At 44.4% G+C, this 25,348-nt stretch overlaps 2 protein-coding genes across 2 annotated transcripts; both read left to right on the forward strand.

The window, feature by feature from the left end:
- Nucleotides 1-5,252: 5,252 nt before the first annotated feature.
- Nucleotides 5,253-5,864, forward strand: LOC147978527 (uncharacterized). Its single transcript, XM_087514780.1, has one exon. It carries the CDS (start codon nt 5,253-5,255, stop codon nt 5,862-5,864), a length of 612 nt encoding a protein of 203 aa, XP_087370906.1.
- Nucleotides 5,865-16,914: 11,050 nt separating this feature from the next.
- On the forward strand, nt 16,915-17,616 carry LOC147978528 (uncharacterized). Its single transcript, XM_087514782.1, has one exon. It carries the CDS (start codon nt 16,915-16,917, stop codon nt 17,614-17,616), a length of 702 nt encoding a protein of 233 aa, XP_087370908.1.
- Nucleotides 17,617-25,348: the final 7,732 nt, after the last annotated feature.

Raw genomic sequence — 25,348 nt, forward strand, 5'->3', positions numbered from 1 at the left:
CAAACAATTTTTTCATTTCTCTGGATCGTAACAGTGCATTTGTGATCATGCAGTCAGAGGTAAAAAGAACAACAAAGTTTGGCTTTGAAGTTCAGCTATCAAAAGTGTATACAAGGGCAGTGTTTGGAGATTTCAAAGAAACACTCTACCGTAGCACTGCATTCAGAGCAGAACGGTGCCCTGAGAACCCGACAAAGTATCTCGTACACCACTACAACAGATCAGATGCATTTGACTGGGCAAGGCATAATTTCCAAGTGGTCGCCGATGAAGAGAAAGGTGTCTACGAATGTGAGTGCAAACTCTGGACACACACGGGTGAGACTCCTAGCAAAAAAAATTCTAGATTCTCATAGTCATGCACGAAAGCTAACTTACTGAACTTTAAAAGTACATATGCATGTGTAATTCACAAAACTAAATGAAGTTCAATTCTTTAAAAAATGAACAAATAATGAAAAAAATATGTTTACTAATTTCATGCAGTTCACTTACAGAACAAAAAAATCATGTGCTTGTCTGCAGGCCTCTTCTGCGTCCATGTCTTATGCATGCTTTCTCATTTGAGAGTACTCAACATTCCTGAGGTGTACATCATGAAAAGATACACCTGTAACGCAAGATCAGATGCAACGTTTGACAGAAGAGACTACGAACAAACAGCACCAGATGGAACCTCGCTTTTTTGCCGTAGAAAATTGCTGACAGAAACAGCAATGGACCTTGCAAACAGAGCGACAAGGTCCGACGCTGGGTGCCACAGAGTGTTGTCTGGTATGAGGGCACTGATAGAGGAAGTTGACGTGCTCAACGAAGAAGAAGAAGAAGAAGAAGAAGAAGAAGAAGAAGAAGAAGAAGAAGCAAAACTAAAGCAAGCAGAGAAATCCCAGCATGACAATAATGCCGAGCAAGTAGTAAATACTGAACACATCAGAACTGGTGCTATCAAAAAAGAAACAATTATTCCACCTCCTGTTTCAAACACAAGAGGAAGGAAGAAAGGGGGAGATGCAACCCAGAAAAAGGTGGCATGCAAGGAGAAAAATGATGACAAAAACAGTAAGCCACAGCCTGAGCTGGACAGTGATGGTCACCCACTAGGAATAAGAAGGTGCAAGACATGTAATGAAATCAGCGGCCACAATTCCAGGATGTGTACAAAAAGAAATGAACAAGAAAAACGAGGACATGGAGATGCACAACAAAACAGAAATTCCACTCACAACACTAAGAAATGGACGAAACCAAGACGTTGTAGCATCTGCAAAAAGAGGAAGAGACACAATTCAAGAACCTGCCCCAAAAGAAAAAGAAAAAGATCAGAAAATGAGGAAGACAAAGAAGGTGAGATCAAAGAAGAAGATGATGACAGAACTGAAGAAGAAATGGCTTATGAAGAAGCAGATGGAGAAGAGGAGGAAGAAGAAGAGAGTGAAGAGGACGAAGAACGTGAAGAAACTGAAGAAACAGTGGCGTATGAAGAAACAGATGATGAAGATGATGAAGAGGAAGAAGAGAGTGAAGAGACTGAAGAGAGTGAAGAGGACGAAGAACATGAAGAAATAATGTCAACAAGACCACCACAAGGAAATGCTGCTGTACAGAAAAAACCGAGAACAACACCACTTTCAAAAAACAAGGTAGGAGCAAAGAAGGATGCAGTTCACAGCACTGGAAAATGAAAACCACCATCAACCAGCACGTGGGGATCAAAGAAGGATGCAGTTCACAGCACTGGAAAACCAAAGCAGCCATCAACCAGCACGCGGGGAGCAAAGAAGGATGCAGTCCACAGCGCTGGAAAACCAAAGCAGCCATCAACCAGCACGCGGGGGGCTACAAACACAAAGGTGCAGAGACAAGAACTAGCAACACCGCCATGGAAAACAAAAGAAAGTGCGATGTTAGACACGCTCCAGTCACCGCGCAGAAGCAGTAGGTTAACGACCAAATAGATGAACAGACAATAAATTAATCGTATGCATAGCAGTTTGCTTATCTCTATGACTTATGTATCAGTTTAAATTTTGTGTAAACACAAATTTCTCGTTGACTATGAGTTATTCAACTAAACCATGTAAAAGAGAAAATGGTATATAGAGTATACCATATATATAGCAGTCTTGAGTAAAACATTGACACATTTTGATTCAAAAACCATGTAAAAAATGCTGTTAGCTTGCTGCAGTCCAACGAGCAGTACATATAAAACGCATTTCAATATGCAGTATGGAACTTGCAAATATGCAGTACGCTTCGAACTATCATGCAATACTATAGACTAACTACATGTAGTACACACCATACAAATTGGGAAAAAATGTGGAAACATGTAGTGCTCAGCTAACATATAAGCAGTTCACATATTGTAACCATGTAAATACAAATTTCCCACTGAATAATAATTGAAGTGGTTCAGATCACAAAAGTGCTTGTTACAAAACACATCAAAAAAGATGAAGCGTTCAACATGCAAAAGTACTTATTACAAATCAACCTCATAACCTTAGCCAATCACGTCAAACGTGATTCTAACCATACGATCCTCGAGTTCAAAGAAGTTGAGACAACAACTTGCTCAGACTTCAGGCCACTATCAATGACAAATTCCTTCCACCCTTTGTGCAGACACAGCCGCCCGTCAACGCCTACAGTGTACTTGGTTGGTTGAAGGTATCCATTACCAAGAACAACTTGAAGAATTCCTTTCTTCTTGAGCCGGACATACCTAACAGCTCATTTAGGAATTTTCTGTAAAAAATAATAAAACTGTTTGAGAACGAAACTAGCAGTACAATTCTCATACTGTGCACAGAGATAGATGAAGTGCACAACAGTCCAACGAGTAGTACATATAAAACGCATTTCAATATGCAGTATGGAACTTGCAAATATGCAGTACGCTTCGAACTATCATGCAGTACTATAGACTAGCTACATGTAGTACATACCAAAAAAATTGGGAAAAATGTGGAAACATGTAGTGCTCAGCTAATATATAAGCAGTTCACGTATTGTAATCATGTAAACTAAACCATAAGCTACATGCACACAAGCATAAAAATAAAAACAAGAAATAAGAACACATTGCAGTACACTTCAAAAAACAAAGAAAAAAGTGCATTCCTAAAATACTGCAAGTTCAGAATGCAATGGAATTATACAAAAAAAACACAAAGAAAAAAAATCATATCTAACGAATCATACCATCTTGTAGTGAGTCTCCACATCTGTTGGCGTAAGCTGATGGACAAAAGGACTCGTGCAGCCAAGGCCACGCCGAATCAAGGCAGAATAGAACGCAGAAACGTTGATCTGGCCCATATCCAATCCTTCCGTGAATACTGTACCATATGCAAGCTGCTCGCCTCGCCCAGTTCGGCACAACACCTTCCCACCACGACGAGCACGACAGGCCTACGAGCAAGCTGAACAATTGCAGCGCGTCGGCACACCACAACCATGGCCGCAGCAGAAGAGATACGCACAGGGGCCTGGAGCCATCGCAACAAAAATCTAGAAAAGCAAAAAAATAATAATAGGCTGGAGAAAGGAGAGAACTTGCGGCTAGCGCAGAAATGAAATGCAAAGGAAGGGTATAAGTTAGCCTTCATTTATATAAGAGGAATGCAAAAAGGTTAAGACTAAAAATTAAAGGGGACTTAATGGAAATTATGTTCCCAAGAATAAAGGACAGTCAATAAAGGCTTATGTTACCAAAGAAAAAGGAACAAAAAAAGAAGGTGTACTTTGACTGCAGCAATTCCCATGAACAAAACCGCAGATCATTAAAAAATAATACTCTGAAAAATTATAATCCACACACCATTTTAGGTGTGCAGTTCTCCAAATTCGTACCAGGAAGTTCACTATATGTGTGGATGAAGTGCAGTACATGATAAAAAAGCAAAAGAGAAGCACTTTCGCAGCATTGGCATAGCCAGTCACAACTTTTTGGCAAAAGGAGGATGCATGCAGTGCAAAATGTGTACACCTGCAGCACAGAACTATGACGAATGCAGTGCGCATAGGAGCACAAAAGCAGTGCACACTGTACACTAAGAAAAAAGGATACGAAAGAGGAAAAACAATAAAGAAAAATGATACCGATGCAGTGCACAAAAATGTAGCCCAGAAAATGTGCAGTAAAGTATGCGTGCACATGCAGTACTGAAACTAAATCAATGCAGTGCACGCATGATTTACTAAAAAAAGCAGTGCACGTCCCAACGTTGAAAAAGTAACAAAGGAAAAAAATTGACCACCCAGGTGCTACCGGCCCCAGCCAATCTCGTAATAGGTCTGCACCCACAGAAGGGGAGTCGTTCTGAGCCACAGTGAATGGGGCCGGTTGCACATGGGCCCACAGGTCATAGAGCATATAGCTAAGAGCGCCGTGTATAAGCGCCCAGATAAGTATACGGAGGAGTTCGACCAGTATGCCTCGCCAGCGCTTATAAACAGGTCGGGCGCGCCTTCCGCGGGTGAGGTGGGACTAAACATTAGGACGCACACACAACGAAACGGGAATCAAGCCGTGCTCACAGGCCGACTTGGACCCAAGTACGTCTCTAAACTAGCCGAACACAGGCCCAACAAGGCCGACTAAGAAAAAACAATAAGTTTAAAAAAATGGGGGGGTGGGCCCCCCCTTTCCCTACCCGTCCCGTACCAGCGATTGCAGTAGGTACAAGCAAAAACAAGATGCAGTACGTAGCTGTAAACAATGCAGTGCATTACGTTACACGATGCAGTGAGGTATGGCAATCCAGTTCCCGATTACCCCTACATGAATAAATAAACTCAAAAAATAGTGAAGTACGCACATGTATACACAAGCGCAGTACTGAATTCTAGAAGATGCAGTGCAGGACTATATACTAATGCAGTTCATTATCGCACAGGATGCATGTATAAAACGTAACAAAATGCCCGTTCGCATAGAAAAAATGGTGGTTAAAAAAATGTGTTGATCAAAAATAAAACAAACCCACCTTAAAAAAATCACACGTTCGCATACAACCACCCGATCGGAGAAGTTCCATCGCCACAAGCCCACGATCACAGATGCAAAAACCAACCCACGATCCGCACAACCGCATCATCAGCGCGATCGTGCAGTTCATCCGACGAGGCCATCCCACCCCGCGCCCTCCCCTTAAATTCAGACCCCTGCCAAAGGCCTTCTCATCCACAAACAACACAAGTATCCATTGCACTCCCACCAAAAGCACCAAGCCCTGCCACCGGCGATGACGTTCACCGACGAGTACAAGGGCGACAACGCTGTGGAGGCGCACGGCAACACCAAGTTGCACGTCATCCACACCAACGACAGGAAGCAGATGGCGATCACCCTCGCGCAGTACAAGCGCCACCTCAGCCTCCAGCGCCACAAGATCGTCGGCATTGATCTCGAGTACGACAACGACCCTGAAGCAACGCAGAAACCCGCCCTTTGCCAGCTCTCCATCGGCAAGAATCACCCGATGCTGCTTTTCCAAATGAGCGACAGTAAAAGGTGCACCGTCTTCGACAACTTCCTCACCGACCCTAGGTACACCTTTGCAGGCTTCTCCATCGACGGCGACAAAATCAGGCTGGAGCGCGTCAAACTGGAGGTCCCCAACTTCGTCGACATCCAGAAGGAGTGGAGGGTGCCCGAGGCAACCAAGCCTTTGGACTCCCTCGGAGACGTCTCCGGCGTGCTCATCGACGACTACTACAACAACATGAAGAAGAAGATCACCGACGATGAGCACCAGCGCTGGGACATCCTGCCTCTGTCCAGGAGGCACATCGAGTACGCGGCAAGGGACGCCTATGCAGTGTACGAGATATGGAACCGCATCACCCTCACCTAGGACGGCCTTCGCCGTGCAAAGCTGGAGAAGGAGGAGCCCCCCAAGAAGCGCGCCAGGAGCAGCTAGGGATGGGGAGAGCCTGACTAGTGAAGAAGAAGATGGTGCCGGCCAGGAGCCAATAATGCTAGCGTTCTTTTAGAATTATCATCAAATTTGATTTCTGTTGTTTGCTTATGTATCGTTAGTTTGCTTGTGTGCTGAACCTAGTTTGCTTGCCATGCACAATCGCTTTGTAATGATGAACTCTGATTATGTTAGTTTGCTTTCTGTTCAACTTAGCTTGCTGGTGATGAAATTGTCGTACATAATGCAAACAGGACGCATGCAGTGCAAGTTGCGCATGAATGCAGTACAGAATTTGTCGAATGAAGTCTTAACATACCCAACAAAGCAGTGCACGAACATAAATTTGAAAAAAGGAATACATAAGAGCAAAAACACAAATAGAAAAACGCAAAAATACGTAAAATAATTCAATACAGTCTGGAAGTACATGAAAGTACAGCACAGAACCATAATGAGTGAAGTATAGGTATTATTTACTAAGCAGTGCACTCCCATACATTGGGAAAAAGATTACATAATAGCAAAAAGACGGAAGCAAAAAAATGGCAACTATACATGCAGTACGCAATGCGTACACATGCAGTACGGAACCCTGATCAATGCAGTGCACACTCCAACATTGAAAAAAAACACATAGGGCAGAAAAATAAAAAAAATCAATACAGTCCGTTGTGTTGTTCTTTGTTTCATGTATGCAAGATTTTGATAATGTCTGTTGCTTGTGATCAATTGCTTTCACAGAAATTAGTTTGCATTAGAACAAGTATCTACACAACTTTGAAAAATTTAATGAGTGACACCAAAACATACTATGCACATACAAAACATAACAGTCCACAAAAAATAGTAATTATATAAAAATAAAAATTAATATTGATATATCCGTATACCTTTCTAAACAAACATGAATACAGTTCACAGAACGAACATAAGGCAGTTCAACAAGTGTATGCGTGAAGTGCAGTACATGCATAAATGAAGAACGACAAGGGCCCCAACACACACACTTGCTACACGAAGTGCAGTACTCAACATTGGTGTAAGCAGTACAAATGACAAGGGCCCCAATACATAAATGAAGAACGACAGGGGCCCCATCAAAGGGGACGCGCGCAAAAACCCACCCGGACCCCACACACCCTAAGATAGACAAAGGGGCGACGGGGTATGACGGACTCGCCTACGCATGCGGCGCTGCGGCAAGCCACATCGCCGCCTGCTCTGGCTCGTTCCAGGCTCGGCCTCGCAGGGGGATGTGGAGGGGGGTCACGACCCCCCCTCCCCACCCCCTGCTCGGCCTCGCGCTAACGCACGCAGTGCACTTGGTTGACAGGCGCAGTGCGGACATTCTGTTTTCCCCATCAAAGGGTACGTGCGCAAAAACCCACCCAAATCCCACACACCCTAAAATAGACAGGGGGCGATGGGTATGACGGACTCGCCTACGCACGCGGCGCCGCGGCAAGCCGCGTCGCCGCCTGCTCCGGCTCGTTCCAGGATCGGCCTCGCAGGGGGCTGTGGAGGGGGGGTCACGACCCCCCCTCCCCACCCCCTGCTCGGCCTCGCGCTAACGCACGCAGTGCGCTTGGTTGACAGGCGCAGTGTGGACATTCTGTTTTTCCCATCAAAGGGTATGCGCGTAAAAACCCACCCGGACCCCACACACCCTAAGATAGACAGGGGGCGACGGGGTATGACGGACTCGCCTACGCATGCGGCACCGCGGCAAGCCGCGTCGCCGCCTGCTCCGGCTCGTTCCAGGCTCGGCCTCGCAGGGGGATGTGGAGGGGGGGTCACGACCCCCCCTCCCCATCCCCTGCTCGGCCTCGCGCTAACGCACGCAGTGCGCTTGGTTGACTGGAGCAGTGCGGACATTCTGTTTTTTCCATCAAAGGCGACGCGCACAAAAACCCACCCGGACCCCACACACCCTAAGATAGACAGGGGCGACGGGGTATGACGGACTCGCCTACGCATGCGGCGCCGCGGCAAACCGTGTCGCCGCCTGCTCCGGCTCGTTCTAGGCTCGGCCTCGCAGGGGGATGTAGAGGGGGGTCAAGACCCCCCCTCCCCACCCCCTGCTCGGCCTCGCGCTAACGCACGCAGTGCGTACAAGAACAATACAAAAAATATATAGACAGCCAAAAAATGGGGGGGGCAACCCCCCCCCCATGTACCTTAACGTACAAACAAATAAAAAAAACCAACTACAAAACGCAACTATAGGCTAAAAGCAATGCGTTTTTTGTTTTGGCAAAAAAAAGCAGTTCGGTGTCATAAAGCAATGCAGCTTCGGCATGCACACACGTGCAGCATGTTGCTTGAATGCCAAAAAAATGCAGTTCTCTTATATTGGACAAAGAAGTTCGGCATCAAATGCGATACAGTTTATCGAACACATATCATACATATAAAGCGTGACAAAAATGCCAGTTCGCATAGACCGTGGTCGTCAACAAAAAATAAAATTATACACTTATATATATTGTATCAGTTATTGATATAAAATACACATACATATACAAAATCATCCACATGCACTGCTGCATAAACAAACAAGAAGAAACACAACGACAAAAAAAAGTCTTTTTCATACATTGTCTACCTTAGTCAGCACACACAAACACAACATCAAAACCTAGCTATTGTCCACGCACAGCCTTTTGCACCCAGTAGAAAAACAGTGCCCCAAATGACTGTTACTACGCCTGCGACTGCGTCTGCGATTGCGACAGGGAAGTTAGCCCGAGGTACGCAATCAGTTCACGTAACTCAAGCGGCATGTCTTCATAACACAACATGTTGAAAGGATTGAACAGCAGCTGGAACATGTACTCCGCCTTCCAATCTTCAGTAGCAGGCTGAAAAAAAGAAAAAAAATGCAAACAAGTGATTAAAAAAAGGTTGTCATAAAGAACAAAAAAGTAAAAAGAAAACAGAGAAGCTGTTACGTCAGATTTCAAAATTTTCTCAACTAGACGTTGGCCGTCATACAACTGCGTCATCCTCAGAACATAGATTCCGCACTCATTTGCTCCCTGCGCTGGCACGATCGGGTAAGATGGCTTCTCTGCCAATTTAACCCAGTCAGGAAGGTTCCTCGATTTATACATTTTTTCACCATAAATCGCCTTCAGCAGCTGAGTCATCCTCCTCATCTGGCAAAAAAAAGAAGCACAAGGTAAGAATAACACACATCACAGATCAAAAAGTTGATATTCAAACGAACCCAAAAAAAAGTTGTTCTCAAACATCTAAAACAATCCCTCTTTTAAGTGCACGTGTGAGAAAAATGCAGTTCTGTCGCGCATATGTTGAAGTTCACTACATAAACAATTGCAGTTTATAAAAAAAATACAGTGGGAGAAACACAAAGAAAGCTTTACGCTTGGCAAAGAAAAAATAACATACCACTTCAGTGCAATCTGCGTGGTAGTCAGTCCTACACCACCTTGTCGTGACATCAGGATGGCCAGTGTACTACCTACTGTCATGGATATCAAGGGTCTGGCGATGCTGGTTCATCGTGTATAAGGAATAATGACCATCCTTGAATCGCGGCATCATAATCTGTTCACATAAAAAAATGAAATCAAAAGTTCTTTTGACACGTACCACCAGGACCACTATTCCAAAAATAACTATAAAAAGAAATGCAACAAACCAGGAAAAATAAATGACAAAAAACAATGAATTTACCAGTTTTGCATCCAACAGGTTTGCGCCGTCGTTCACAAAAAATTTGAACTGCTTAACTGCATCTTCTAAAACAAACGAGCTATGCACAACTGGCAACACAGGATTTCCGTCATTATCTCTCGTCACAGAGGTTTCCATTTGAAGAATGTACTGCACACAAAAAAGAACAAAAAAAGGACATGAAAAAAAAAAGAATAAACAATGCAAGCAGGCATGGACATGAAAAAGCCCAGTGCAGTAGGAAAGAATGACAGCAAACGTTTACCGTGATAAATAAAGGTGAAAGTAGCAAACGTTCACCGGATTGATAAGCTAAACCCAATTCAGGGTCTTGCTTCCAGTACTTGATGACAAAATCCATGATATACGAATCCATTAAAGCTCCTTTGCCAAATGTATCATAGATATAGTCGATATTGTAAGTATCGACATCACCAAAAGGACCATGCACCATAAAGAACGCATTCCTGCAGTAAACATACACAGATGGGATCAATAAAATTAGAATTAAAATCAAAACACACAAAAAGCATGAAAGGGCACCCGCATCACATAAAAAACTTACTCGCGGTATTTGGTTACAAAATCTTTGCTGAGAACAAGATCCTTTATTTTGATCGCCGCATCCATATATCTGAACCTCGGAGGCTTCAATTTCTCTATAGAGCATCTCAACTTAAAAGCCCTCTCACCTGCCCTCTTGTTCGAAAATACTTCAACCTCATCCAAATGAGGACGATTAATTGCTGCACTCCCAGTCCTAGTTGCACATGCACACGGTGTAACAAAATCATCATCATCAACATCATATACATCGTGTGGAGAGCTAGGTCGAGAGACACTTCCACCATCAGGTCCAGACGCCACATTTGTGTTCAAACCAGAATTATCTGGAGAGATTTCAATGACACAATCCTCCATAACCACATCAGAACCCTGGGACTCAAACAGTGACGTACAGCCTTCATGAAGCCCCCAATCAAAACCTAAAAACATGCAGAAAAAACATGGAAGCACTCAGTACAAAACACAAAAACCAAAAAACATGTATAGAGAAAAAATAGAATGCAGGCCACTGTTGTATACAACAATGCAGCCCGCACTTGTATACAGCAATACAGCCCACATATAAATAACAATGCAGCCCACTTCTCTACAGCAATGCAGCCCGCACTTGTATATAGCAATGCAGCCCACATGTAAAAGAACAATGCAGCCCACTTCTCTACGGCAATGCAGCCCGCACTTGTATACAGCAATGCAGCCCACATATAAATAACAATGCAGCCCACTTCTCTACAGCAATGCAGCCCGCACTTGTATACAGCAATGCAGCCCACATATAAAAGAACAATGCAGCCCACTTCTCTACAGCAATGCAGCCCGCACTTGTATACAGCAATGCAGCCCACATATAAATAACAATGCAGCCCACTTGTCCATAAAGAAGCGGAACCAAGCAGTAGTCAAAAATAAAATAAAGCGAGGATAAAGAAGTTCAATAAAACAACCTTTATCTGCAAAAATTAGAAGTGATGTTAAATCAAGGCAACACTTCCTCGATGTTAGCCAGCTATAGAGCATGGCCTTTCTGATGTAGCCAATGTGCTCCACCCCAAACTTAGCAACTCGAACACCATCCCATGTCTGCAAGAATTGAAACATATAGAATCCACAATCATGCCTGCAATAAAAAGAATAAAAAACATCAGTTTCACAAAAATTAAGTGAAAAAAACTTGAACGGTATGACACAGAAGGGCTGTAAAGAACGCACCCATTTGGCTGCAATGGGACAATGACATGTTTCAACACAAATCCATCAAGTGTGGGAGGATTTAGCGGCTCATCAGAACTCAAGCTACCTTCTTTCCATGCACACTTGATATTTTTAACCATCCTCCTAAAAAGCCTGACCGCATCAGGGCTGCCAGGTTTGTTGAGCGAGTCAAGAAATTCAAACCGCCTTTCTTTCACATTTAACGCAACTACACAATAATGACCAACACCATCCCTCGTATCTGGCGGATCAAAAGTTGCAAAAAGGAACTGTTGGAAGCATGAAAAAATAAATAAAATTATTATAATAAGAAAAAACAGAACGCTATAAAAACAAAACAGGCAAAATACACATAAAAACGTCTCTCACCATATCCTTTTTATCAACACGCTCCTCGGCTTTTGAAGAGAACATCATTTTAACACTCCTGCCTACAGTACCACCATTCCAAATATTTGTCTGCAAATCAAAACCAAAAATCAAATAAGCAAAACAACTCATCGCACGAAATCAGAAAAGAAAATGAAAAAAATAAAACAAAAATTTCTGCATTCTTACACAAATATGGTACGGGACAACCATTGTCGGAGATCTCTTAAACTTATCTACCAGCAAAGAAACCCCAAGATCTACAAGCCTTGTAGTGAGCATCCCTTTATCCCAAAAGGATTGACCAAATTCGCCAATGCTAATATCACCCATCTCAGTTTTAAAAGCAATCATGTCCCTGAATTTTTCATGAAAAACTCAAACATAAGATACTAAAAAAATAACAACAAATAAAAACGGGTAAATACAAAAATTAGATAATACATATGAACAAAAAAATTTCTAAAAAACCATACTTCTTCTTCTTGTCCTTCCGAGCCCTTGTAACGGCAGCGTACAACTCATTGTATCTTTTCAGAAGAGCTGGATCAATGCTCGACGGTGTCACAACAGGGAGTTCATCATCTGTAATAAAAAAGATGAAGTTCACTTATACAAACAATGAAGTTTAAATATTAAGATAAGGGAATTCTGCTAGCTATTTTGAAAATTATAGACAAAAGATCAAAGTTTCACTTATCACTAAACATCTAATACAAATACCATAGTAATTAAACAATATGAATGAGAAAAACATCAAACTGCACTGTTAAAAAAATCTCTTGCCTTCAGTGTCAGAGTCTTCAGGCTGCTGTTCTTCAGAACTGAGCAAAATATTTTCTTGCATAGGTTGCGACGAATCCACCACAACCTCATTGGACTTTCGTTCTGCAGCAACATCAGCATTCCCTCGATTTACAATAGTCTGGTCAATAGCAGCTTCCTTAGATACTTCAACTACATGAGGCTCCACTATCGATACTTCCGGAACATCATTGGACACCAGAGAGACAGGGGAAGCAACAACACTAGCAGCAGGGGCAACATTCTCCGGTGGCTTTTCAATGCCAACATCAGAATCTTCATGTCGACTGGTGGGAACAGCATCATGGGATCCTTGAGCTACAGAAGGATCTGCACACTCAACGGCAACCGATACAGAAGCATCAACACTGACACGGCCATCAACAGCACAACTGCCCTGATTCAGATCGACGTGGACTTCCACGTTTTGTTCTCTAACCTGTGGAAAGTTTAAAAACACCCAGTAACACAAAAATAAGCATGGGGATAACCAACACAACAACACATAGCACACTTATGTCAAAAGACTGCTGGCAACATACACATAACAACTACAGTCCACATATGCAAAACAACACCAACACACGTGTGTCAAACACAACTACAACTGCAACCCACATATACAAAAAAAAACTACAGTTCGCTTTGACAAACGCTGCAGTTCAGTTATGTTAAATACTGAAGCTCACGTACGTAAATAAGTATGGATCATGCATGCCAAAAAGAACTGCAGTTCACTTCTGTCAAACAGTGAAGATCACACATGTAAAACTATTGCAGCTAACATACGCAAATGATATGCATATGGATGAACATAACAGCGTACATCAAGTTTATAACAGAAAACAAAAAATTAGATTACAACCCACTAACAGAACAAGTAATACAACTATACCTTATCAGCTACAACATCCAGAGGGGATGCTGCATCACCCAAGACCTCATCCTTCCCAGAGCAATCGTAAGTCTCTTTGTGCACATCACGAGCAGCGACACTAGTCTACGGGCATAGAACAAACCAAAAATGAGAAATAAGATGGTACCGACCGAAAAAGAAAAAACTCCAACTATGCACAAGCAGTACACACTTCACAACAGAGAAGTACACAAAAAAAATATGGGAACCAAACAAATGTAAGTTCAAATAAAAAGGGAAGCATGGCAGAACAGACATGGCAGGAGTATTTATACCTGACGAACTCCATCGTCTCTAGTTCCATCGACACCAGAAGATTCCACTCCAGCCTATAACAAAAAAACAAAAATAGTGAGGAGCAGTCAACATAATACACAAAAAAGAGGTCCAAAGCCACAAAAAACCTAGAACATACATTATCAGCGCCAACGCCAGCGTCCTGACGGATCATTTCATCCACAATATGCCCAGCATCCTTCTCATACCGACCGCATTTTTCTTCTTGTGAATGTCTCAATTGAGCATACGAAGAACGAACATTTGTCACTGCAATCTTCAGGCTTTCAATCACACCACAATCAAAATTGTGAGCAGCAACAATATCTTCATCTCGTGGGCCATGGCCAACAGGGAAAAAACCAGCAACTATCCTCAACCTGTCACCAGAGGTTGGCAAATCTTCAGTCAGCTTCAAAACCTTCAGAAGAAGCTCATCAATCTCCTCAAGCTTTTTGCCGCCAACAAATGTCTGTTTATAAGAGCTTGTATTATCAAACATCTGTCGAGGCATGAAACCACGAGTATGCGGCACCTCATCATCACAGGCAGGAAGCTGACTACAGATAGGCTCATAAAATCTATCATGAATGCTAGGCCCCGCATCAGAGCTGCCGTGTACAACTGCAACAGGACGGTTGTACACAATATCACCTGACGCCTTCCACTGTAAAAAAAGACAACACGCAAAGAGAAGTACACATGTGAGTACTAGAAGAGTTCACATTTATAATGACTGCACATTTTTTTTAAAAAAAATTGATATTAAAAAATCAGCTGCACTAACCCGCAGCTTCCCAAATTTGTAACTTTCCAAGTAAATCTTTCCCTTCACAAGCACATCCTCATTGTACAACTTCATCAGGTCCTTGGTCATCAGGTATGACGCGCGTCGCGTCAACGTGTGCATGACTGAAAATTTGCGAAGCTTCAAGCAGTCAAGATACATAATCAGGGGGACAATGGCACAACCCTCTGCACAATTCTGCTTGCTGCCTTCTGATTGCCACCTAACCACAGCTGCCTGCAACTCATCAACAACAAGCTAACAAAAGTCCATCTGAGCCATAGCCGCATAATCCATGTTCTCTACCATCGCAGCAACTCTACCCAAACGAACTGCAGGCCCCGGGCACAGCAAATTCTGGTAAAGTATCAGGAAGAACACCTTCACAGCAAGGTCAACACTCACATAATCATCTTCCTCCACCAACACCTTCAACTTCTCAAGCAAGTCCTTGACACCTATACTTTTTGAACGATCAAAGCCAAGCTCATCCTTGAGGGCAGTCAACGATTCATCATGACCGCTGGAAGCATGCATGGGTGCAGTGTGATGTCCCATAGGTAAATCAAAAATGTGATGAACTGCATCACGATTGATTCGAAGAACCCTGCCATTCCCAAAGTCCATTAACATAGTGGCAGGGTCAATCACTCCCATCAAATAGCACATAAGAATGCGCAACACATTTTTCTTTACTGTCAGATCAAAGACAACACCAAATCCAGCATCCCTAACACGGTTGCAATGCGCCTCTTTCAACAAAGAAGCAGCCTTGCAAACAGTGGGAAGCGACAAACGCACGGTCTTGTTAAATCGAGAATCATCTCCCTCACCATCATCTTCAGTTGCATTGCTCTTACTAGACTTCTTCCTCTGTGTAAAGGGAAATGCAGTCCACATTAGAAGATTAGGCATAAAAAAAGAGACATAGAAAATACAGAAAGAATAACAAATGAAGGAAATAAATGCAGTGCACTTCAACAAACCTTTGGAGCAGCATCCACCTCCTCGCCAGAATCACCACCAACATCTTCGTCGACATCATCATGGGCACGCTTGGGTACACTCTTAGATGAACCACAGTCTTTGCGTCTAGAAGGATGAACACCCTTCACATAATCAGCAAGCACAAAGTCGTCGTCATCAGAATTGGGACCTTCATTGACATGTAGTCGTTTGCGCTGAGGATCATCACTTCCACCAACTTCAGCGGTTCTCTTGCCAAGATTCTTCTTCATTCCAGCAACACGTGGACTCCGCCGAGGTGTACCACCTTCCTCAGCAACAGTACTCAACCTCTTCTTCACCTTGCCAAATTTACCACCCTTGGCACCATCTGCAGTTCTCCTCTGCTTCTCCTTTTCATCAAACTCTTTTGACTCAATTTCAAACCTCAACTTCTTCTTGCTTTGCTTCAACTCATATTGACGACGCTGTTCCGGGACCATCCAATCCTGTGTAACTTCCTCTGTACCATCAACAGACTGTGACTGTGTTTCAGACAAGACAGGACGTCTCTGATCAAAGCTCACACCAACATTACCCTCTGCAAAATATTGGTCAATCAATTGAGTAACCTCCTCAAACCCAAGCGCCCCAGCATGGAAAACAGACACTGCGTCAAAATAAAGTTTGTCTATGCTCGTTAAAAATTGCACAAAAAGAACAAATGCAGTACAGTTAGACATATAAATGTAGTGCTCAACCATAAACTCAAAATAAAAAATAATGCATTGTACAAAAAACTTGAATAAAACAACAATGCAGTTCACAAGTACATACACTGGAGTTCACATACAAAAATAAAATGCAGTGCTGCATATACTAAATTCACGGATATTCGCAACAAAAATGTCGAACTAGATAAAACAAAGCATACACAAAAATAAATAAATAAATCACATACCAGAAGAAGGGGCCACACTTATAGGAGAAGATTCAATCGGTGAATTCACTTAATGTCCTCCCTCGACACCATGATCCTTATAGTTATGTTGTCACGCAGTATACATCTATAAAACATGACAAAATGCCCGTTCGCATAGAAAAAATGGTGGTTAAAAAAATGTGTTGATCAAAAATAAAACAAACCCACCTTAAAAAAAACCACACGTTCGCATACAACCACCCGATCGGAGAAGTTCCATCGCCACAAGCCCACGATCACAGATGCAAAAACCAACCCACGATCCGCACAACTGCATCATCAGCGCGATCGTGCAGTTCATCCGACGAGGCCATCCCACCCCGCACCCTCCCCTTAAATTCAGACCCCTGCCAAAGGCCTTCTCATCCACAAACAACACAAGTATCCATTGCGCTCCCACCAAAAGCACCAAGCCCTGCCACCGGCGATGACGTTCACCGACGAGTACAAGGGCGACAACGCCGTGGAGGCGCACGGCAACACCAAGTTGCACGTCATCCACACCAACGATAGGAAGCAGATGGCGATCACCCTCGCGCAGTACGAGCTCCACCTCAGCCTCCAGCGCCACAAGATCGTCGGCATTGATCTCCAGTACGACAACGACCCTGAAGCAACGCAGAAACCCGCCCTTTGCCAGCTCTCCATCGGCAAGAATCACCCGATGCTGCTTTTCCAAATGAGCGACAGTGAAAGGTGCACCGTCTTTGACAACTTCCTCACTGACCCCAGGTACACCTTTGCAGGCTTCTCCATCGACGGCGACAAAATCAGGCTGGAGCGCGTCAAACTGGAGGTCCCCAACTTCGTCGACATCCAGAAGGAGTGGAGGGTGCCCGAGGCAACCAAGCCGTTGGACTCCCTTGGAGACGTCTCCGGCGTGCTCATCGACGACTACTACAACAACATGAAGAAGAAGATCACCGACGACGAGCACCAGCGCTGGGCCATCCTGCCTCTGTCCAGGAGGCACATCGAGTACGCGGCAAAGGACGCCTACGCAGCGTACGAGATATGGAACCGCATCACCCTCACCCAGGACGGCCTTCGCCGTGCAAAGCTGGAGAAGGAGGAGCCCCCCAAGAAGCGCGCCAGGAGCAGCTGGGGATTGGGAGAGCCTAACTGGTGAAGAAGAAGATGGTGCCGGCCAGGAGCCAACAATGCCAGTGTTCTTTTATAATTATCATCAAATTTGCTTTCTGTTGTTTGCTTATGTATCGTTAGTTTGCTTGTGTGCTGAACCTAGTTTGCTTGCCATGCACAATCGCTTTGTAATGATGAACTCTGATTATGTTAGTTTGCTTTCTGTTCAACTTAGCTTGCTGGTGATGAAATTGTCGTACAGAATATCTGTGCTAATTTGTTTTCTGTTGTTTGCTAATGTATCATTAGATTCGAGCAGTGCAAAAAACGAAAAAAGAGTTGCAGTGTGCAAACAGGACGCATGCAGTGCAAGTTGTGTACGAATGCAGTACAGAATCTGTCCAATGAAGTCTTAACATACCCAACAAAGCGGTGCACGAACCTAAATTTGAAAAAAGAATACATAAGAGCAAAACCAGAAAATGAAAATCGCAAACACGTAAATAATCAATGAAGTACAGAAATATATGAACGTGCAGTACAGAACCATAATCAACGCATTACGCGTATGATTTACTAAGCAGTGCACTCCCATACATTGGGAAAAAAGATTACATAATAGCAAAAAGACGGAAACAAAAAAATGGCAACTGTACATGCAGTACGTAATGCGTACACATGCAGTACAGAACCCTGATCAATGAAGTGCAAGCTCCCGACATTGAAAAAAACACCTAAGAAAGAAAAATAAAAAGAAAAAAATGACCACCCAGGTGGCACCGGCCCCAGCCAGTCTCGTAATAGGTCTGCGCCCACAGAAGGCGAGTCGTTCTGAGTCACAGTGCATGGGGCCGGCCACACATGGGCCCACAGGTCAGAGAGCATACAGCTGCGAGCGCCGTGTTTAAGCGCCCAAATAAGTAACAAGAGGAATTCAACACAGATGCCTCGCCACCGCTTATAAACATGTCGGCCGCGCCTTCCGCGGGCGAGGTGGGACTAAACATTAGACCGCACACAGCGCACCGGGAACCAGCCGTGTGCTCACAGGCCGACCTGGGCCCGATTGCGTCTTCACTACCAGAACACAGGGCCAACAAAAAAAAGAGAGGCCACTGAAAATAAAAAAAATCCTACATACCATACACAAACACAGGCCCAACCACGCGTTCGTAGTTCCCCGTGATATGACAATGCAGTTCGCTATTTTCAAGTAAGCAGTCCTGTTTCTTCTTAAATGCATTCGTGTTCACTGAATCACACCCAATCCACCACCTAACGCCAACCACACCATTTATTACTTCCATTGCTCGATTGGTTGCATAAAAACTTATCCATTCGTGCTACAGACTAACACAACTCCTCCCCCCATTCCTCATTTTCCTCAAAACGTAGATCTAGGGTTCATCCCATCCACAGCTCTTCTCTGGAATTCCACTAAACCCGCCATGGACTGTAAGTGCGGGTGCTTGGCAAGGATGGCTCCGGTAGCGGACACATGCGTCTACGCAGAAGGCCTACAGCTCACCAACACCGAGTGGCGCAGCATGCTCGGCTGCCTGATGATACCCAACAGGGGGTTTCGTGCGCCATTTCTTCATCGCCTCACAACCGCAGATCTATAGGAAAGTTGGGTATGTTTTTCCACTCACAATTTTTGCACATAATCTAGACTGCAAATACACATCTGAATATATAGTTCAATCAATTTGTTCAGTAATATCAACAAAAATACAAAACAGAATTTGTATTCTTGTTCAGATCTCTTAGCTATTAAGACTAGTTGCTTCCACCTATCTTTCTTCAGTACCACACCATGTATCGACATATGTACAAAAAAAGGGTCAGTAGATAAGTTGCAGTTATCTTAACATGCTGGAGAAGTACACTGTTACTGACATTGCAGTGCACACATGTTGCAGTATAATATATATCCCAGTAAAACTAGGAGGCAATTGCGTATATAAGTTTTTTTATACATTGCAACTACTTTACAAAATACAATCATATGTATGTAACTATTTAAGTAAACATAAACAAATCATACTAAGTATAAAACAAAAACATTTGTTGTTTACTTACAAATTCTTTTTCCACCCATTACAATATGCAGAAACTGCCATCCACAAAAAAAATTCATGCTCCGAGTTCAGGGAAGCTTACTTTGGAGACAGAACACAAGAATGGCTATGGAGACATGGAAGCTGACATCCACATCGACTCTGAAGACTGCATCAACATAACTACTAGTTGGAAAGATTTTGTCTCCCAGAATGGCTTTGAGGCCGGAGAAGTGGCCATGGTCTTTTTCTACAAAGAAGAAGACGCCATCAAGTTTACAATATTTGCACTCCACGCTGTCTAATATGAAGCAACCAATATTTCTAATGCTTTGCTTATGTTGTATGCTTTTAAAATTATGTCCAACAGACAATTTGAACGATGCCTATTTAAAGTATGCAACCTCAACTACGTCATTTTATCATCCTTTTTAGACAAAGTTGCTTTTGGCAGTAATGCAGTTCTCTCGAACACATAGGGTGGTACTAATAATAACAAAAAGCAGCCATCTGAAACATTAACAAGGAAATGCAAATGGTAGAAACTTTGCACTTAACATACGATGTTCAAAAACAATTATCATAGTATGCAGTTCAAAAAAAATCTTATAATAACTATTCAGCTAACACAAGCGTATCATGGAACATCCATTCTAATAGCAGAATAGAAAATTAACAACACTGCTAATGCAGTACAGAAATGCATATTATGCAGTCATCTAGAACACAGAATGTAGTTTAAGAAAAGGAGAAATCTCATAAACAACCATAACCACTGTAATACAGCTACAACGAAGTACGCTACCAAAGAAAAAGCAGTGCACTACAACGTATGCCGCGACTACAACAAATAAAATTAAAGCACTGAAACTACAGACAATGTGATAGACTGATAGAGGTGTCAATTTCACTCGCACTTCCATAACTCGCCTAAAAATTGTACAGCCACTAAACTATCAAAAAATACACCCGCAAAAATTTACATGGAAGACATGGCAACTTGACGAACAACATCACCTTTCATTTAAAAACCGCGATTCAAAAATTGACAATTATACCTGCAATACAATGAATTCAAACCTACAGCAACAGTAATTACAATATTTAAACACGCGTGGATGGGCAAAAATCAAAAAAAATCAACAAGAACAGAGGAGCGGACGAAACTCACCCGCCCGCACAACCAAAATAGCAAGCAATTGAAAACTAACTCCTAAAAATTAACAAATTATAGAGTGAACGGACCGATTAAAACGAACGCAATCAAACAATTCCTACTAAATAAGAATATTCGAGCACAAAAAAATCACATCTGACGCGAACACGAACGAACAGAGAAAGCTCGTCCGCCAAATCCCTCGATTTGCAAGCACTCTAGTATATTTTCCTGTAAATTAGAAAGAATAAAGCTAAAATGATATGCAGACACAAACTGAATCACCCCGCGACACCCGATTCCACATAGAACACGCGGGCGGAACACCGGAAAATGAAGCAGTTCTCCCGTGAAGCATTGCAGTGCCCAACGTAAAGAAGATGCAGTGCACTTGCGTTCAGCGTGCAGTGCGGAAGTGGTGTGCAGAATAGTTATTCTGCTAATATTAGCAGAATAGACCGTCTATATATATAACCTGAAATATTGCAGTCGTCGGCTTCAACCCCCACGCATATAATGTGGAGGTGCTCGCAAAAAACACATGTCACACTTAACCCAACGTCTTGGTCCTATTAAGGAGGTGATAGCGCAGCGAACGAGGCAACCGGACTATGATGCTTTAACACTTTCACTTAGCCATAGGAGTTTGATGGTGGGGCTACTATATAGCCCCTGGTGGCTCCGCACTCTCCCGAACTCGGGGTGCGTATATGCCTGGCCGGGAAATGGCCCTTTGTTAAAGCGGAGGAATTCTAACATTCCGATAGGTCATTGAGTGGTTGACCAGTCTCGCGCTATATCATGACAGTCAGTTTTCGGCTTTTTCTACTGAGGTGCTCGTCCGGACGAACCAGGGCACAATCGCAATAGTTCTCCTGGTGCTGCCTTACCGATAGAATGGAACGTAAGGCACCAAAACATAGGAGCCAGGCAAACCCAACATTTTACCAAATACATGATTCGGAGCTGATGCATATAAGGCCAAACTCGCGACGCCGAACACTCCCTAAGGTATTCGGTCTTTATGGTATAAACCGGGCCTAAATAGTGCCCTTTGTAAGAAGCCCCTTGTGTCCGGGTACGTGCGTTATTCTGACGTGGCCACATGCCAAGACGTCAGCATCCTTCTCAATTTGTACTAAGAATCCGAGGGATGTATATCAACAAGAGACAGTAAAAAAGGTTTACGCAGGGTCTTAATCTAAAAAGAATCCTTGGAGCGGGTCCCTGCTGCATGTCTGCATCTGTGTCCGTTGTGCCGTATCCTGGACGGGTGTAGCACGATGGTCATCTGTAAAAGAGAGGAACTTAGGTGAAAGGTTGTCGTGCAAAAAGGTAGTTTTTAAAGAAACCATGTATAATTAAAGATAAGTAAAAATTGCCACTTATCTACGCGCGTTGAGCCACTTGTATTTGTAATAGGGGTGTGGCCATCAATCCGGGATGAGTTACATATAGCTACGCCGGACTCGTCTAACCGTGTCCGTGGTCTTGACGACCTATCAAATGCTTTAGTTGGTGAGGCCGTTTTTAGTGTGCGGCTCCCAAGGCAGTCGCACTCTCTTCGGCGTGCAAATATCGCTCAATATTTCCATGCACTGCAATGATGCCACGTGGACCGGGCATCTTGAGCGTGAGGGAAGCATAATGCGGTATTGCATTAAAGCAAGCGAAAGCTTCGCGTCCAAGTAGTGCTTGATAGCCACTTTGGAACGGAGCAATGTGGAAGGTTAAATGTTCGATACGGAAGTTATCGGGGAAGCCGAATATAACCTCTAGTAGTAGGGAGCCCGTGCAGTGAGCCCCTGGGCCTGGCATTACTCCTTTAAAGGCAGTGTTGCTATGGCAAATTTCCATTGGATCTATCCCTATTTCACGGATCGTATCCTGGTATATCAGGTTTAAACTGCTGCCACCGTCCATCAGGACTCGTGTAAAGTGGTATCCGTCAATTATTGGGTCTAATACTAGGGCGGCCCATCCTGCACGCCGGATACTTGCTGAGTAATCACGATGGTCAAAAGTGATCGGTTGAGACGACCAGTGGCAGGACTCCGCGGTGATAGGCCCTTGGGCATATTTTTCTGGGAGTGCCGCTTTGTTTCCCCCTTTGATCACGTGTAACACGTTGACTATTTTGACTTGTGGTGGAAACTTCTTTTGTTCCCCAGTGTCTTGCTTGGGAGGCCCATCCTCGTCTTCGCTTGGTGTATCCTCCCCCTTGTGTACGGCGTTGAGCTTTCCGGACTGCTTGAAGACCCAACATTCTCTGTGGGTATGATTAGCAAGTTTACCGGGGGTGCTATGGATCTGACATACTTGGTCCAGAATTTTGTTTAGGCTGGACAGTTCGTCTCTGTCACCTTTAGAGGGCTGCTTTTGCTGACTTTGCCGAGAGCTTCTAAATCCGGCGTTTACTGTCGTGCTCTTCATGTTGTCTTCTTTATTCCGGCGTTCGTTATTGTTGTTGCGCCGTGATTTCCCGTTTCCATCTCTAACTTCGGATGTACTTGGGTCGCCGATGTTGCATCTGGCTAGCCAACTATCCTCACCTGCGCAAAAGCGGGTCATGAGGCTTGTTAATGCTGCCATTGTTCTCGGCTTCTCATGGCTGAGGTGTCTGGCAAGCCATTCGTCATGGACGCTATGCTTAAAAGCTGCCAAGGCTTCGGCGTCCGGACAGTCGACTATTTGGTTCTTTTTAGTAAGAAACCTGTTCCAAAGTTTTCAGGCTGACTCTCCGGGCTGTTGAGTTATATGACTCAAGTCGTCCGCGTCCGGAGGTCGGACGTAAGTCCCCTGAAAATTTTCCCGAAAAGCATCTTCGAGCTCTTCCCAGCTTCCAATGGAACTTTCGGGGAGGCTCTTAAGCTAGTGCCGAGCTGGCCCTTTGAGTTTGAGGGGTAAATACTTAATGGCGTGGAGGTCATCTCCTCGAGCCATATGGATATGGAGGATATAATCCTCAATCCAGACACCAGGGTCTGTTGTTCCGTCATATGCCTCTATATTTACGGGTTTGAATCCCTCTAGAAATTCATGATCCAACACCTCATCGGTGAAACATAGGGGGTGTGCGGCACCCCTGTATCCGGGTGTACCGCGTTCTTCGGATGTTTGTTGTGTTGTGTTGTATGTTGGAGCGCGCTTACGTGGTCCATAGATGGATCTGGTTGTGCCGTCCTTTTGATGCGAGTCCTCGCGTGGGTCGCGTATTGCCTTATGTGCGGCGTTGTTTGCCGCTCTATGTTGGCCGTGAGGTCGCCTATCCGGCCAGATGGCTGTTTTGATTTTTGGTTGTGGGGGATGTAAGGCCTCCTCATCGAATTCAGGTAGCAACTTCCGCTTTGGGTAGCTCTTCGTGGGGCGATTACCGTCGTACTTTGCTGCTGTGTTGAGTACTTCGCTCCATCTGATTTGGAGTGTGTCTTGCGCAGCTTTGAGCCTTTGCTTTTGCTTTTTTAGACTCCTCGCGGTAGCAACGAGCCTTTGATGGGTATTCTGTTGCTCCGGGTGTCCGTCCGGTGTGACGTCATCTGGACTATGATCTTTGACAAAGTCAGGTTGTTCGGCTTGATTCTCCGTGTTGCCGTGGTCCGGCAGTGGTTCCCCCTGCTCTAACGCTGGGTCTGTATGATCATTGTTTCTGCCGAGGCGGGATTTGGGGCGGCGCTTACGCCGCCATTTTGACTGCTTCTCGAGGGAACAACCCTTCGTTGTGTCCTTCCGTTCCTCATCGTCGTTTTCCTTTGGTGTGTCCACCATGTATACGTCATGTGGTGAAGTGGGCGTCCAGTGCCCTGGGGGCAGTGGTTCCTGTTCGTCTCCTGCATCGTCGTCCATACCGTTGATGTATTCGGAGTCGGAGTCGAGCATGTCGGTTAAGTCATCGACAGTGGCTATTAAGTGGGTGGTGGGTGGGCGGCGAATTTCTTCGTCATCCGCATCCCAATCCTGCCGGGCATAGTTCGTCCAGTATTCTCCTGACAAGGAGAGAGACTTTAATGACTTCAGTATATCGCCGAAGGGTGAGTGTTGAAAGACATCCGCGGAGATAAACTCCATGATTGGCGCCCAACCGGATTCGATCGGAACGGGCGCAGGCGGTTCGGAGTCCGTGGCCGGAGAAGTATCCGGCAGTTCAACAACACGGCTCTCGTGCAAGGTAAAGTTGATGTTCGGCTCGATCGCCGCTGAGGGTAAGGCCTCCATGGCGGGGTCCATCCACCCGTCCGCAGAAGGCGCAACTGGCTCTGAATTGAGGGTCGGAGCGACCGCCGGTGCGATCTCCTTAACACTGTCCGATGGTAGAGCTAAGTCGTACTCATCGTGACCGCGTGACGCACAAGGCAGAGGCTCGAATCCGTCGAAGATCAAGTCTCCACGGATATCGGCCGCGTAGTTTGAGCTTCCAAACCTGACCTGGTGGCCAGGGGCGTAACTTTCAACCTGCTCCAGATGGCCGAGTGAATTGGCCCGCAGTGCAAAGCCGCCGAACACAAAGATCTGTTCGGGGAGAAAAGTCTCACCCTGGACTGCATCGCTATCGATGATAGTAGGAG

Source organism: Triticum urartu, chromosome 3A, assembly GCF_056163025.1.
Source record: "Triticum urartu cultivar PI428250 chromosome 3A, HENAU_Tu73, whole genome shotgun sequence".
Taxonomy (NCBI): Eukaryota; Viridiplantae; Streptophyta; class Magnoliopsida; order Poales; family Poaceae; genus Triticum; species Triticum urartu.

Coding starts and splice junctions, on each gene's coding strand:
- LOC147978527 (XM_087514780.1), top strand. CDS start 5,253: ATGACGTTCACCGACGAGTACAAGGGCGACAACGCTGTGGAGGCGCAC.
- LOC147978528 (XM_087514782.1), top strand. CDS start 16,915: ATGACGTTCACCGACGAGTACAAGGGCGACAACGCCGTGGAGGCGCAC.